The sequence below is a fragment of the Rhinopithecus bieti genome, unplaced genomic scaffold (assembly GCF_001698545.2).
Source record: "Rhinopithecus bieti isolate Rb0 unplaced genomic scaffold, ASM169854v2 scaffold_23816, whole genome shotgun sequence".
Taxonomy (NCBI): domain Eukaryota; kingdom Metazoa; phylum Chordata; class Mammalia; order Primates; family Cercopithecidae; genus Rhinopithecus; species Rhinopithecus bieti.
Window position 1 is genome coordinate 2,206,871 of NW_016811019.1, and position 16,012 is coordinate 2,222,882.

The window sequence follows — 16,012 nt, forward strand, 5'->3', positions numbered from 1 at the left end:
GCAGTGGCCGGATCTCAGCTCACTGCAAGCTCCGCCTCCCGGGTTTACGCCATTCTCCTGCCTCAGCCTCCCGAGTAGCTGGGACTACAGGCGCCCGCCACCTCACCCGGCTAGTTTTCTGTATTTTTTAGTAGAGACGGGGTTTCACTGGGATAGCCAGGATGGTCTCGATCTCCTGACCTCGTGATCCGCCCGTCTTGGCCTCCCAAAGTGCTGAGATTACAGGCTTGAGCCACAGCGCCCGGCCAATTCTAACATTTTTATTGCCATCAGATGACACCAGCATTTGTAGCTGTTTAAGAGACAGCAGATTGACGTACTTTAGAAATTTAGGAGTCCCACTTAGTGGCATATGGGCAACTGTCTCCCCATCCCTTCAACTTTATTATAGTCTATATGGTGATTATTACGTGAAAGTTGGAAAAGTTATTTGTCTTCCACTGTCTTGCCCAATTTCTCCTTCATTCTCTTTCTCATAATTGAAATAAACAGTAACACCCTAAACAGAAAAGCCGAGCTTAAGTCATGCTGGTGGGGGTGGGTTTTTTTTTTAAGTCTTTTTACTATGACTACCCTGATTATTGAAAGATAATAAAATCACCTCTATTTAGATATGATCCGTAACCCCAGTCGTTGGGGCAAAAAAAAAAAAACCACTTTAGTAGTATAAGTGAAAAAGTTGAAAGCAAAGCCCTGATGCTTAATTTTCAGTATACTCATATTTGGAAGTGGATTTTGTGTATTTGAGTTTTGGGGAGCAGTCAGGAGAGAAAATGAACGAGAGCAGAGGTCTGCAAACTGTGGCCTGCAGGCCAGATCTGACCAATCACCTGTTTTTGCATGGCCCACTCTATGGGAATGGTTTTTACATTTTTTGATTGTTGGAAAAGATTTTAGAAGAAAAATTTGTGATACATGAAAAACACATGAAACTCAGAATTTACAGTTTATCAAGTTTTATTGGGACATATCTGTGTTCATTTATTTTGGTATTGTCTATAGGTGTTTTCGTGCTACAGAGGCATAATTGAGTAGTTGCAGCAGAGATCATATGGCCTGCACAGCCAAAAATGTTGACTCCTACACTAGGGGCATGATTTATCCCAACAGTAAGAATGGATCCAAAGAGCTAAGAGACCTCTCAAAATTATCCAGAGGTTCTTTAACTTATATGACCTCATCTATTTGGACCACTGATAAAAACCTGAAAGTAAGCAAAAAAGGTAAAGCTCTAGTGCTTACTTTGACTCTTGAGAAAAATTCGTGTCTACTACTGATACTAATTTTTTCTTTTTTTTTTTTTCTGCTTTAGATACTGGTTTTAACAGTTTTCTTGGGTTTGCCCTTTCCCCACATTGACTAACTTCTTGGTAACCATGGCTGTTAGATTAGAGGTCTCTGCATAATTTTTCTCTTTGTGGGGCAGCTTTAAGGCTACTGGCGGAAGCTCAGTCACTGAAATCTGAGGTTGGTCTTGTATTAAGGTCCGATCTAGCACTTTATTTTAGCTATTACGGATAACAGTAACCAAGGGATTGAATATTTCTCCTTAAAATTAGTTTGTGTTTTCTTAGACATTTACTTTGTGAGAGTTAGGTCCATCTTTAAATTCCATTGGTAACTTTTACCCTTAGTAACTGAGCGCAGCCCAACTCCTGTTCCATACCATGAGGGACCACGTGGCCACCTAGGAATCAAAAGTTTCTCATCCCCTACTCTTTCGTTGTTTCTATTCCCAAACAGCATGTTTCTTTTCTTTTTCTCTCCCCAAGTTGTCTGAACAAACCACGTTTCTGTGAGCCAGGGCTGTATTAGCAAATCCCACTTCTGACACCAAATGTAAGGCTGTAGAATAAAAACACAGTTTATCCTACTGTACCCTTACAATACAGAACACTTCTATGATCCCACATGTATTACTTGATATGCTATATCAAGCAATCTGACCTGCAGCAAATTCTCCAGTGGACACCAGCTGGATGTCCTATAACTCATTTCTGACCCTGTCTCCCTGGAGAGAGCGTCAGCTCCCACAGATTGAGAGCTTGGGCCTACAAGACTGTCCCCCCCACTTCAGATTTCAGTCACAAGTCGTAGGTTGTTACCTAGATTTCTGACCGACCAGCTGTAAATCAGGTGTCCCTCTAACCTTCTTTGTTCAATTAATTTGCTAGAGCAGTTGACAAAACTCAGGGAAACACTTTACTTAAATTTACCCATTTATTATAAAGGATATTACAAAAAATACTGTTGAGAATAGGCAGATGGAAGAGATGCATTAGGATGAGGTTTGGGAGAATGGGGCAGGCCACTCTCCAGGAACCTCCAAGAGTTCAGCTATCTGTGAGCTCCCAGAATTCAAACATTTTGGAATTTTGCAGAAGCCTCACCTCATTACGTAGGCATTAAAATCCTTGGTGATCAACTAAGTTTTCAGTCCCTCTCTGGAAGCGGGAGGGGGAAGTGAAAGTTCAAACTCTCTTATCAAAAGGATGGTTCCCCTGGCAACCAGCCCCCAGTCAGTCAGCTCATTAGCATGCAGAAGACACTCATCACTCCAGCGATTCCAGGGGTTTTAGGAGCTTTTTGCCAGGAAATGGACAAACGCCAAAAATACATTTTACAGTATTACAGTTTCAGCCTTTGTTCTAAGATGGTATTTTCAGCAGGTGTAAAAGTCTGGATTGGCACTTCTTTCAGCACTTTAAAATCTTGTCCTTTATGTTCTGGGCCCCGTTATTTCTGGTTCCAAGTTAGCAGTCATTCATACATCATTATTCCTCTTTATGTAATGTGTTGTTTTTTTTCTGGCGATCTTCAGGACTTTTTATCTTTGATTTTCAGGGTTTTTATAATGAGTGTAGGTGTGGAATTTTTTGTTCTTTCTTATCCTTCCTCTGGTGTTCATGGGGTTTCTTGAATCTGTAAATTTGACTCTCACCAAATTTGGGGGGATTCTGGCCATTGTTTCTTCAATATTTTTACCACCCTGTTTATTCATGGAACTCCAGTTACATGTAAGTTGTACTTTTTGGTATTGTTCATGTGAAAATTATACATTAGGTCGTTCTTGTAACGCCCAACTAAACCAGAATCTAGGAAAAAGGCACTTGAGCACTTAACATCTGATCCAAAAATTAAATTTTAAACAAGCCCAGCTGTAGAAATGGCCCACTGTAACCCTGAGACCTGTTTTACCTAGTAGCACCGGAAGCAACTTGCCACTACTCTGAGACCAGCTTCATCTAGTCAGAGCTTGCCAGTTCTCAAAAGCTGCTCTAGTACCAATCTGTCAAAACAGTCTGTAACGTTTCTCTAATAACTTACAGTCTTCTCTTTGTTCTTCAAACATACCTAGGACCATCCAGTGTGTATACATATGCTCCAAATTACATTATTTTCCTTTTTTTTATTTTTTGAGATGGGGGACTTTCATTCTGTTACCCATGCTGGAGTGCAGTGGCACGCTTACGGCTCATTGTAGCCTTGACTTCCTGGACTCAAGCGGTCCTCTCACCTCAGCCTCCCGAGTAGCTGTGGCCATAGGCATGCCCTGCCATAACAGGCTGATTTTTGTATTTTTTGTAGAGACATTGTTTTTACCATGTTGGTCATCCTATGACCAAATAGGACCATATGGAGAACATAAGGTCTTTGTCTTTTTTTTTTTTTTTTTTTTGAGACAGGGTCTTGCTCTGTCACCCAGGCTAGAGTACAGTGGCACAATTATGGCTTACTGCTGTAGCCTTGACCTCCCGGGCTCAAGCGATATTCCCACCTCAGCCTCCCAAGTAGCTGGGCCCACAGGCATGCATCAACGTGTGCGAAGCTAATTTTTAAATTTCTTGTAAAAATGGAGTCTCGCCATGTTGCCCAGGCTGATCTCTTAATTCCTGGGCTCAAGTAATCCACCCACCTTGGCCTCCCAAAGTGCTGGGGTTATAGACATGAGCCAGTGCACCTAAATTAGATTCTTGCTTCCTAAATACAACATTTTCAATTTAGAGAGTCATCTCTGTTTTATTTGGCTTTGACGTTCTATAGGTCACTGAAGCTCTGTTCATTTTTTTCCCACTCTTTTCCCAGTCTTCAAATTAGAAATCTTGTTGATATATTTTCAAGTTCATTGACCCTTTCTTTTGTTGTTTTACAATCTGCTAAGTGCATCCAGTGTAATTTTTAAATATTTTTTTCAGTTTTAGAATTGGTTATTTTGTAGTTTTCTTTCTCTGCTGAAATTTTGCATTTGTTCATTCTTTCTTTCTTTTTTTTTTTTTTGAGGCGGAGTCTCGCTCTGTCGCCTGGGCTGGAGTGCAGTGGCCAGATCTCAGCTCACTGCAAGCTCCGCCTCCCGGATTTACGCCATTCTCCCGTCTCAGCCTCCCGAGTAGCTGGGACTACAGGCGCCCGCCACCTCGCCCGGCTAGTTTTGTATTTTAGTAGAGACGAGGTTTCACCGTGTTAGCCAGGATGGTCTCGATCTCCTGACCTCGTGATCCGCCCGTCTCGGCCTCCCAAAGTGCTGGGATTACAGGCTTGAGCCACCACGCCCGGCCTTGTTCATTCTTTAGTAGCATATTTATCTTTATATCTTTGAACACAGCTATGGTAGTTGCTTTAGGATTCCTGTCTGCTAATTTTAACCTGGGTCATCTTGGGAGTGGTTCTTTATTAATTGACTTTTTCCTTTAGGTCACATTTTCCTTTTTTCTCACCTGTCTAGTAATTGCAGATTGTATTCCAGACTTCATGATTAATGTATTTTAATGTATTGAAGATGCTCTAGATTCTGTTGTTTCTTTGGAGAATGTGGAGGGTGTGTGTGTGGTTTTTTTTGTTTTTTGTTTTTGTTTTTTTTTTTTGAGATGGAGTCTCGCTACGACACCCAGGCTGGAGTGCAATGGCACGATTTTGGCTCACTGTAACCTCTGCCTTCCAGGTTGAAGCAATTCTTCTGCTTCCCGAGTAGCTGAGACTACAGGCGTGTGCCACTGCACACAGCTAATTTTTTTGTGTTTTTGGTAGATATGGGGTTTCACCATATTGGCCAGGCTGGTCTCAAACTCCTGACCTCCAGTTATCCGCCCACCTTGGTCTTCCAAAGTGCTGGGATTATAGTCATGAGCCACCACACCTAGCCGAATGCTGGGTTTTGTTGGAACTCAACCTCCAAATTTCTGTGACTTTTGTGGTGGTCAGCAGTAGAAATTTCTGCTCAATTCTTTTAGCCTTAAGTGAACTCCTTGGAGTCTGTCCCACATATGTGCAGTTCAGGTGTCATCTAAAAATCCTGGTGTAATTTATACACGGGACATGGCATGTCCTCTCTGGGATTCCCTTTCTTACTTTCCAGCAGCTCTGGTTGCTCCAGACTCTGTCCTTTGGTTTCTTCAGGCCATTAAGGCTGGGTTCTTAAGGACCCTTCTTCCACATCCAGGCCTTCCCTCAGGCAGAAATACCATTTAAAAAAAAAACAACAACAACCACCACCAAACAAAAAACCTTACTCTGTGCTACTCCTTTCTTTAAAGTGTAGACTATTCTCCAGTTTCTGGGCTTTAATTGTTTTTTATTGCCTTCACATAGTTGTTGGCACACAGAATAATTCAAGAACCCTTGACCTCATGTTTTTCCACAGGTTTTAAGGTAGGTTGCTATCATGAACTGTGGGAAAACCTGTCTCCCAAATCAGTGCTTCCCTTTCTTAGATCATGCTAATATTAGTCATAACAGCAATATAATAAAATAGTTGAAGAAGTCTGTTTAAACATTTCTTTGTACTAATTTTTGTTTTTGTTACTCAACAGGTTTGATCTGTGGATGAAATGAATCATGATTTTCAAGCTCTTGCATTAGAATCTCGGGGAATGGGAGAGGTAAATGTTTACAAATACTAAGAACTTACACCTCACTTTATTTTGAGCCATTGGAACTTAATTTGTTTTTTTAACCATCAACCTTCCTGGAAATAGTGGTCATATCTTCCAAACTATGTGGAGGGGTTTAAATTTCAGATTGTACAATTCTGTTGTGATTTTTGGATTAAAAAAAAAAAGCCTTTAGCAGTAATTTTTAGTGTGATTATTTGTGTCTAGGTGATTTGATTGACTTGGTGAGATAATTTCTTATATTTCGGTAATGAACTGTAATTAGCTTTGCTCGAAAAAAAACTCTAGCCTTGTTCTGCTGTTTTATATATGTATACTGTGTTTGCTTTAGTCATACTTGTTTTACTATTCTCCCTTCCAAAAATCTCTTGTTCACCCAAAACTGTTTACTTAACAAACTTCTAATCTTCTACAAGACCCCGCTGTGATGTATCTATTGTCTAGTTGCTATCTGCCATAGAATTAAGCACTCATCTGACTTCTAGTTCTTTATACAGACTTTTATTATATTGCTGGTTACAGTTTGTTTTACACTTGTCTCCCCTGTAAATTATTAGCTTTGTATGCCTAGCATAGTAGACACTTTGCATTTCTTAATAGATTTTATCGTTCTTGTTAATCTGTGGTTTTCTTTGGGGCACCAAAGTTAACCTCAGCATTACATATTTTAAGGCATCAAATACTTAGTTTTTCGTATAGCTAATGAATACTTAGAGAACTTTGATTATGGAAACTCTTGTGGTGACATCTATATTTTGTCATGTTCTGTACTACTAACATAGACTTTGATAATAGAAGATAACAGTGAACAGACCTAAGATGTGTAATTAACTGCTTGCTCCTGGAGATTATTTTACCTTGGTAGAATAGAGACCTTCATGAGACTCACTCCATCCAATGCTGTGCTCTTCAGATGCAGAAAAGAGTCCAAGTCTCTCCTTTGGGCCACAAGAGGGCACCCTGCAGCTAGCTAACCCTCCCCTTCTTCAGAACAGCGTTTTCCAAAGAGTATGTCATTTTCAAAGGACTGATTTAAGGGTGAGTTAAGGTGCTTAAGCTTAAGTATTGCCAAAATAAACTTGTTAGACCAGTGCATAAGGTAAATTCTCAGCCCTAATAAAAATTGAAGAAATTGAATTTTTTTTTTGTTAAACAAAATCTGTAGCTTCACTGCAGTGCAATATCTGGTTAGGCATTATTTATGCTATTGGCAAATAAGAGGCAGATGAAAAGAGCTTTTATTCTTTCCTGGCCACTAGTTTTCTTTGGTCTTTAAAAAGCAGAATAACATATGTTAAAAGCAGGGTTGAACAGTGCTTCAACCTTCTTGTCTGTGACAAAATTGAACTTGCTGATAATTCTTTAAGAACAAGAGAGTCATACCCCTACATTAATTTTAGACTCCCTGTATCACTTCTTAGATATATATTGTATATGTTTTCAAACTGGTGTTTTTTCACTCTCTAAATATTTAGTAATTCTAAAGTTAGCTTTGCAGATCAAAAAAATGTCAAAATCAGAAACAGTGGTTGAAAGAGTTTAGTTATTTGTGGGATGGGGAAGGATATCTGAGGTTTTAGAAAAGAGTAGCTTGGTTGAATGGTATATTAAGAGAAAAAAGCTTAAATCCAGACTTTCTTATTGGACATGTCAGATATGCAGAGTAAAAGTGACCAGGGTTTAGACTTCCTGCTACCTGGTGGATAGCAGCATCTGTGTAACCTTCATCCAGTAAAAATATATTTTAAAATAAGATGTTCTCATTAGTTTTATTTCTTAGCAGTTTAAGCACTAATACTGTCACCTCAGAGATAGCTAAGAAAAACCTACTGAGATTTCTGTCTCTGGGTTCTCTCTCCCACAAGCCTTTCTATCTTTCCTCATCTCACAGGCAGCAAGGAACCTTCTGGGATTTCCTTCTTTGCCTGTCTCTCTCTCACCAGTCTTCTCCTCCTTTCCTGACAGGTGAGGTTTTTTTGTTTTTGTTGTATCCCAGAATTCATTCATTGGAATAAATTAAAAACAGCCTTGAGTTTCTGGCTCTTGAGTTTTGTAAAATACTTTTTTCTTTTAATGCAAAACTCTTTTAAAGTAGATTACCCTCGTCTTGACTTTCTTTAAAATAGTTTTGCTTACTATGTCTTAAGTTTTGTAAATCTCTAATGTACAAAGTGTTGCATCTACATATAGGACTAATTTCAAATTTACTGTTTGGTAGATCATGATGTCTTTACTGAGCCATCATCAGAAGGCATCCAGAAATAAGAGCAGATTTGTATTCACCTATTCGTAAACTTACCCTCTCTGTTTTTACACTGATACTATGTTTCTGTCGAAAGATCTACTGATTTGCATTATGTCATGTGCCTTAAAAAGAGCAAAACTAATCTATAGGGGATTGAACCCTGCTTTATTAGTGTAGTGTTAAGTCAGACACACTGCATAGGCTCATAACTATTAGCTTCTCTAGGTTGTTGGGGGCACATATAGCTGGGTTTCTGCTTATTTTTTAAATAACAGGAAAGAGGGCCCTGTCTGATATTCTTCAAAAAATCCAGAATCTAACTTTAAATCACTGAATTAATGTCTTTTATTTTGAGAATATCTTTATAGCTTAGTATGATAAACAGTGCTTTCTCCTGTCTTTCCAACACAGTAATATATAAAGAAAGCATTAAAGAAAGCCTGTGTACTAAGATTCTATGTAGTGTGGTGAAGTTGAAGACTTACTAGGTAGGCGAGTAAGGAGACTTGTGTTTTCTGTCAGATCTCTCACTAGTGTTATGACCTTGAGTAAGACTGACTGACTTTAAAAATAGTAATAAAAATAACCTTTTGTATGAATCACATACATCTCTCAAATGCTCTTGCTTTAATCTAAGCTCTTAGGGATAACTGGAATGGAAACCAGCCATTTCAAATAGTGTTTAAATAGCTGATCATAGTTTGTCTACATAATCTCTAAACAATTCTATCTTAAAATTTACCCACTGTAATAGGAAGAATATCATGATAATATTTTAAGCATTTTATTTATTTTTTATTCCCAGTGGTGATGTAATACTGGATTCTTTTTTCTTTTTCTTTTTTGCTAGTCTGTATCTGTAGAATAATAGTGGAAATTTTCAGAAATCATGATGAATTAAAATATGATTGAAAAGAACTATCTTTTATGGTAGTTAAGTATGAAGAGAAGGGCCTTAGAATTAAGTAGATAGATATGGGTTCAAATCCCATTGTTAACATTTGCCAGCTGTGTATGTAACCTTGGTCAGTTTTCCTTATGCAAAATGTGACTAGTAGTAAACTGTTCTTTCTAAGTAGTGGGCTTTCATCATCCCCCTAGGATAGTCAAACTGACTCAAGAGAAAAGAAGTCAAATAGCTATAGACAAAATCGTTATAGTGAATAATATACTATTTGAAATAATCAGTTGAATGTTGTGGGTCAGTAAGTTAAGTCATGTTTGATAACATTAAAGAATTCATACTGTTGGTGGTGAAAATACCTAATATTTACGTGTCTGCTGTGTACTACATGTCATTCTTTTTTTTTGGAGATGGAGTCTCGCTCTGTTGCCTAGGCTGGAGTGCAGTGGCATGATCTCGGCTCACTGCAACCTCCACCTCCCAGGTTCAAGTGATTCTTCTGCCTCAGCCTCCCGAGTAGCTGGGACTACAAGCGCGTGCCTCTACGCCTGGCTAATTTTGTGTATTTTAAATAGAGACAGGGTTTCATCGTGTTAGCCAAAATGGTCTCAATCTCCTGACCTCGTGATCTGCCCGCCTTGGCCTCCCAAAGTGCTAGGATTACAGGCGTGAGCCACTGCACCTGGCCCTAGATGTCATTCTAAGCAGTTTACAGATGAGGAAACTGAAGCCCAGAAAAGGTTAATTAAAACTAGTCCAAGGCCACATAATAGTACTTGAAGAGCAGTTTGAACTCAGGGAAGTCTTGAGTGTTTACAGTACTACTTCCTGTTGAAAGTGACGATATTTAGTAATGTTTGCTGTTGATACCAAGGATTTGGGGAAGTGGTATGAGTTGAGAAAATAAAAGTGTTAATATCTTTTATTAACAGAAAAGATTAAAGTTTGGAAAAGCACCATTTTTGTATTCTGTGGAGTTACTTTGTGTTTTGTTCTCTATGTTTTCTATGTTTCATTTGTTGTTGTTGTTGTTGTTTGTTTGGTTTGTTTTTTGTTTTGGAGACAGGATCTTGCTCTCTGGCCCAAGCTGGAGTGTAGTGGCATCGTCTCAACTTACTGCAACCTCTGACCCCTGGGGTCAAGTGATCCTCCCATATCCGCCTCCCCGGTATCTGGGACTACAGGTGCACGCCACCACTCCTGGCTAATTTTTATATTTTTTGTAGAGACCGAGTTTTGCCATGTTGCCCAGGCTGGTCTCGAACTCCTGAGCTCAAGCAGTCTGCCTGCCTCAGCTAATTATAGCTCACTGCAGTGTCAACCTCCCAGGCTCATTCTGTCCTCCTATCTCAGCCTCCTAAGTAGCTGGGACTAGAGGTGCATGCCACCACACCTGGCTAATTTATTTTATATTTATTTATTTATAATTATTTTAATTTTAAAAAGAGACAGGGTCTCACCGTGTTGGCCAGGCTGGTCTCTAGCTCCTGGGCTCAAATTATCTTCACATCACCTACAGTGCTGGGATTACAGGCATGAGTCTCTGCTCCCTGCTACAACTTAATTTTGAGGATCCGTTCTTACCTCTTTTGAGCTTCCATTATACGTAGAGTGACTTTACATTCTGATTTGCCCAGGACAGCTCAGATCTGTATCTTCTCATGGCATAATTATTAATAGCATCTCTTTTTGCAAATATATCCCATTTGGGATGATAAGTTATATAAATAATTTAAAACATGATTTACATTTTAAATCCTTTTAAGTGTTGGGATTATGTTTATTTGGTTGGTTTAAGGGTTTTCCATAACAATTTAAAAAGTCTGAAGTATAGGTGTACTCATGTAAATGCCCGAGTGGGAGTTTGATTTTTTTGTTTTGTTTTGTTTTGATGCAGTATTGGGTGCTGATTGATTTCTTTGGAAATGGAGAAAGCAAGCCATACATACTTTTGAAGGAAAAGACACTGTATATTCACTCAAACATTGGAGTTAGGATAGAAGAGCAGATTGATAAGAAACACTGAGTTGCCTGACCTTCCTTTAGAGTTTGTGAAGTAGGGAACTAATATGAAGTGGTATTGGATAACATATTTCATAGATCTTAACCGTTTCTTAATTTTGTTTTCTGTAATGTTTGTATGGTTGCTATTTCTACTACAGTAAAAGACTCTCCAGGGGCAAATCTCCTATTTTTATTGCTTTTCTAATCAATGCATTGTTTAACCTTTTTTTTCCCCTCTTTAACTGTTCTATTCTGAATTGTTGCCTTCCCCTACATGTAGTTCACTTTAACCTGTTCTTAGTCACCAGCTAGTAGATCCCCTAAAAATATTTGAATCAGTATCTTAACTGTCAGAGCAAATAGTTTTTAGAATATCAGTGAAAGCCTTTGGTAGAGTGTTAATTTCAACTATTAAATTTTCCTGTGCTTAAAAACTTACTAAATGTTTGAAAATGAACGTGCTCATATCATAGTATAGTGCTTGGCCATAGTAGACACACTTGGTAAGTGGTTTACAGACTCCCTTACACCCCCCCCCCCCCCCCCCCCCCCGGTATGCAATTTGTTTTTTTGTTTGTTTGTTTATTTTGAGACAGAGTCTTGCACTGTCGCCAGGCTGGAGTGCAGTGGCACAATCTCAACTCACTGCAACCTCAGCCTCCCAGGTTCAATCAATTCTCTTGCCTCAGCCTCCTGAGTAGCTGGGACTACAAGTGCACACTGCAATTTGCATTTTAAAACAGTGATCTGTGAAAGCACTCCCAGAACTTTAATCCCGAAAGACTTTAGAATCGTCTCAAAGGGGTGCTGTTACTTTTACTACCTCATAAGATTAGTCTGTTTTAGCCACTTATTTGTCTGTGATAAATGCTTTATTAGTTGTTACAACTTTATTTTAGATTACTTATTTGTTATTCTTATTTTGATACTGAGACATTTTTCTTCATGAAGTATGGCATAAAAGCATTGCTTTATTCTTTCAGGAATTATTTTCATCTGCTTGGAATGGCTTATTTATACAATATTTTTAAGGGATTAACTTGGGTTTTAACTATGAATGTTCAGTTATTTAAATGCATCAAGTATCATGCTTTAGTATTCATATTATTAGATTTATATTTTGTTGAATATTTACGTGAATCTTTTATGGTGAGATTTTTAAAAATAGAAGGCACTAAAGGGTTATAGTTTTACTTACTGGGATCTTTATTTAGAGCCATGATTTTGTTTAAAATGTCTGCTCTTCTATAAATACGAATCATTTACAGCCCAGGGCCATCCTAGCATTTAAAACTGTTTTAAAAAATGGAGTTCTTTTTTTAAAATTAAAACATTTACATTAAACATTTTAATTAACATTTTTAAATTAAAACATTAAGTTTAATTTAGTTGAGCAAAAGATCTATAATTCAGGAACATGCCCACATTGGATATTTTCTCTTCCCTTTAAAGCTGCTTCTCCTGGTTTGTTGTTGTTTTCCTATTTTGGTCAGTAGCACTACCATTTACCTTTTTACCTGTTTAAGTTATTAAACAGGTTATTCTTTTTACTTACATTGCCCACCGTTTGTATTCAGATCCTTTTGACTCCAAGGTGTCTGTCAGATCCATTTTATTTTCTCAGCTTTCTCTGCCAGTACCCTCTTTTTTGTTTGTTTTTTTGTTTTTTGAGACAGAATCTTACTCTGTCACCCAGGCTGGAGTGCAGTGGCGCAGCCTGCACCTCCCGGGTTCAAGCACTTCTCTGCCTCAGCCTCCCGAGTAGCCGGGATTACAGGTGCCGGCCAACACTCCCGGCTAATTTTTGTATTTTTAGTAGAGACAGGGTTTCACCATCTCGGCCAGGCTGGTCTTGAACTCCTGACCTTGTGATCCACCTGCCTAGGCCTCCCAAAGTGCTGGGATTACAGGTGTGAGCCACTGTGTCTGGCCCAGTACCCTCTTTTAGTTCTTGCTCTCTTGGCCCTCTTATTATAAATTGCCAAAATTGATCTTGTTCTATTTGTTATTCTTAAAACTTACAACTTGAGTTTTTTGTAATACCTAGTGTTACCCTTGCTAACTCTTCTCTGTTCCCTGTTGCTTCAGTAGAACATCTAACTTCCTTAGCGTGTCTTTAAGGGTCCTCATAACCTGATCTGCCGGCATCTGTTAGCTTTGCTAGCATCAACTTTTGACCTTGCCACATGTTTCATCTTACACCCTATTCTACGCACTGTGCATTTTCTCAAGTTTTGCCTTTATTGATGGTTTTCTACGTCACACACACAAACACACACATCTTATCTCAGACCCATTTCAGGTATTACTGAGTTCTATTTATTACAGTTTATATGTTTGTGCGCTCTCTAAAGATGAGCAGACCATGCCCTTAAGAGGTAAACATACAGGTAATTGAGTGTGATAAGTTTAATAGAAGTATACACAGGTTTTATTGTTAGCACTGAAAAGACTGGGCACCTAATTAAGCGTTGAGAGTGATGGTGTCTTATGAATGCTGCTTTAAAATGCTAAGTGCACTTCTCAGAAAACCAGTGTGTTCTTTTCAAACAAATGTATCCAAGTTGGCCGGCCACCTCCTAAGCGTCAGGGACAGTAGGGAGATATGAATGGATATTAAACAATAAGAATTGCCCAAAATGTTCATTTTGAATAATCAGTGAATGATTGTATCAACACAATTTTTATGTGCTATGCATGTCACTGTATTGGATAGAGCACAGGGCCTTGAGATTGTTTCTTTTCTATGCATGTTTTCTACCATCCATAGCTTTTTGTTATGGGATTGACAGATAGTACTCAGCAACTAGTAAGAGGTGTGAAATTCACTTCCATTGCATAACTGAGTTAAGAATGAAAAAGTATTTTCTATTCTGGAAGATATGATAGGAGGTGGTCTAGGGAGAAGATGTGGAAGTGAAGGAAAAAGTTTAATCATTCCTATGGATGTGCTTATTAAATCTGTTATTGAGTAAGAAATTTAATAAGCCTTTTGAATAAATTTACATTGTAATAAAAATGTATGGAAAGTGAAGAAAAGTCACAAGTAGATTGTGATTTTTGTTTAAGGTCTAGAATTATTAGCACCAGCACACAAAAATAAGTGGGGAGTTAATTTACTATTAACAAAACAACTTAGAAAATAGGTCACTCTGAATTTTCGTTAGCATTGAAAACTAATGTATCCATAGCATTGATACGTTTGAGACTTCTTATATGTTAATTCTTTGTAATTAGAATAACTGTAATTTTTCCTCCAAATAGCTTTTGCCTACCAAAAAGTTTTGGGAACCTGATGATTCAACAAAAGATGGACAAAAAGGCATATTTCTTGGGGATGATGAATGGAGAGAGACTGCATGGGGAACTTCTCGTAAGTTACTGGTATATGAATTATGAATATATTTAGCATTTTATAAGTCATATGCACCTTTTTTTTTTTTTAAGACAGAGTCTCCAAATTTTGCATTTTGTAGAGTTTCGCTGTGTTGCCCAGGCTGTTCTCAAATAACTGGGCTCATGAAATTCTCCTGCCTTGGCCTCCCAAAGTGCTGAGATTATAGGCGTGAGCCACCACACCCAGCCCTATGCACATTTTCTTAATGGCAGCTAAGAAATGTAATTTTAGAAGTATTTGTCACAGTAAGATTTTATTAAGGGTTTTTTTTTTTAATCGTAAAATTCTGTGGCTATTAAAAAACAAGATGCTCATGAGGTTGTGGTGAAAAAGGACCACTTATACACTAGTAGTGGGAATGTAAATTAGTTCAGCCATTGTAGAAAGCATTGTGTCAATTCCTCAGAGAAGTAAAAACAAAATTATTCAATTCAGCAATCCCATTTTTGGGTATATACCCCAAGGAATATAAATTGTGCTACCATAAGACACACACATGTATGTTCGTAGCAGCACTACTCCATAATAGCAAAACCATGGAAAAATCTAAATGGCCATCAACAGTAGGCTGGATAAAGAAAATCTGGTACATATGCACCATGGAACACTACGCAGCCATGAAAAACAGATGTGAGATAATGTCCTTTGCAGCAACATGGATGGGGCTGGAGACCATTACCTTTAGCAAACTAACAAAGGAACAGAAAATCAAATACCGCTTGTTCTCACTTATTAGGTGGGAGCTAAATAACAACACAGGGACACAAAGAGGGGAACAACAGACATGGAGGCCTCCTTGAGGGTAGAGGATGGAGGGAGAGGATCAGAAAAAATACCTGTCAGGTACTATTTTTAGTACCTGAGTAATGAAATAATCTACACCAAACCCCTGTGACATGAATTTACCTATATAACAAGCTTGCACATGTACCCCCCCAATCTAGAATAAAAGTTTTAAAATAATAAAATTCTGAATTTTCATTTAAAATGGAGGATAGATTAACCATAGAAATTTTTAGTCTTAATTTGTGCTAGATGATCGTGACTGATTTATTTAATTGCAGCTCAGCCTAGCTTTATTAGATATTTGCCGCACCCAGGAAGGAAGTAGACTGTCTTGGTAAGATAGAGCTCCCAGAAAGGGAGCGGATCTTTAAATGTTTTGATTTCGACTTCATAAGTAATGGGGAGAGGCTTAGGTCTAAGAAACTGTTAAGGGAAAATTAGCTGGTGTATAAGGAGTATAACATACAGGAGTGACAGTGTTGGCAAATTAAAGATCATAGTTAAATGCTTTTTTTTCTTTTTAAGAGGGTGTTGCTCTGTTGCCTAGGCTCGTGTGCAGTGGCACGATCTTAGCTCGCTGCCGTCTCGAACTTTTGGGCCAAAAAGATCCTTCCACGTCCTCCTCCCGAGTAGCTAGGACTACAGGCTCACACCACCACATCTGGCTAATTTTTCTTTATTTTTTTTCCCTGGCCGGCGCGGTGGCTCAAGCCTGTAATCCCAGCACTTTGGGAGGCCGAGACGGGCGGATCACGAGGTCAGGAGATCGAGACCATCCTGGCTAACAC

At 38.5% G+C, this 16,012-nt stretch overlaps 1 protein-coding gene across 8 annotated transcripts in view; it reads left to right on the forward strand.

Annotated features, from left to right (window-relative positions):
- Nucleotides 1-16,012, forward strand: part of PUM2 (pumilio RNA binding family member 2) — a 112,657-nt gene that overhangs the window by 19,456 nt on the left and 77,189 nt on the right. For 5 of the 8 annotated variants that reach the window (XM_017893368.1, XM_017893374.1, XM_017893371.1 and 2 more), the window contains 2 exons: nucleotides 5,808-5,876; nucleotides 14,306-14,414. In XM_017893368.1, coding sequence (XP_017748857.1) covers nucleotides 5,826-5,876; nucleotides 14,306-14,414 — 160 coding nt within the window. In that variant the 5' untranslated portion in view covers nucleotides 5,808-5,825. Of the gene's footprint in view, nucleotides 1-5,807; nucleotides 5,877-6,801; nucleotides 6,927-14,305; nucleotides 14,426-16,012 lie in introns of those variants that run through there. The other 3 variants (XM_017893372.1, XM_017893376.1, XM_017893373.1) reach the window with 2 other exon arrangements.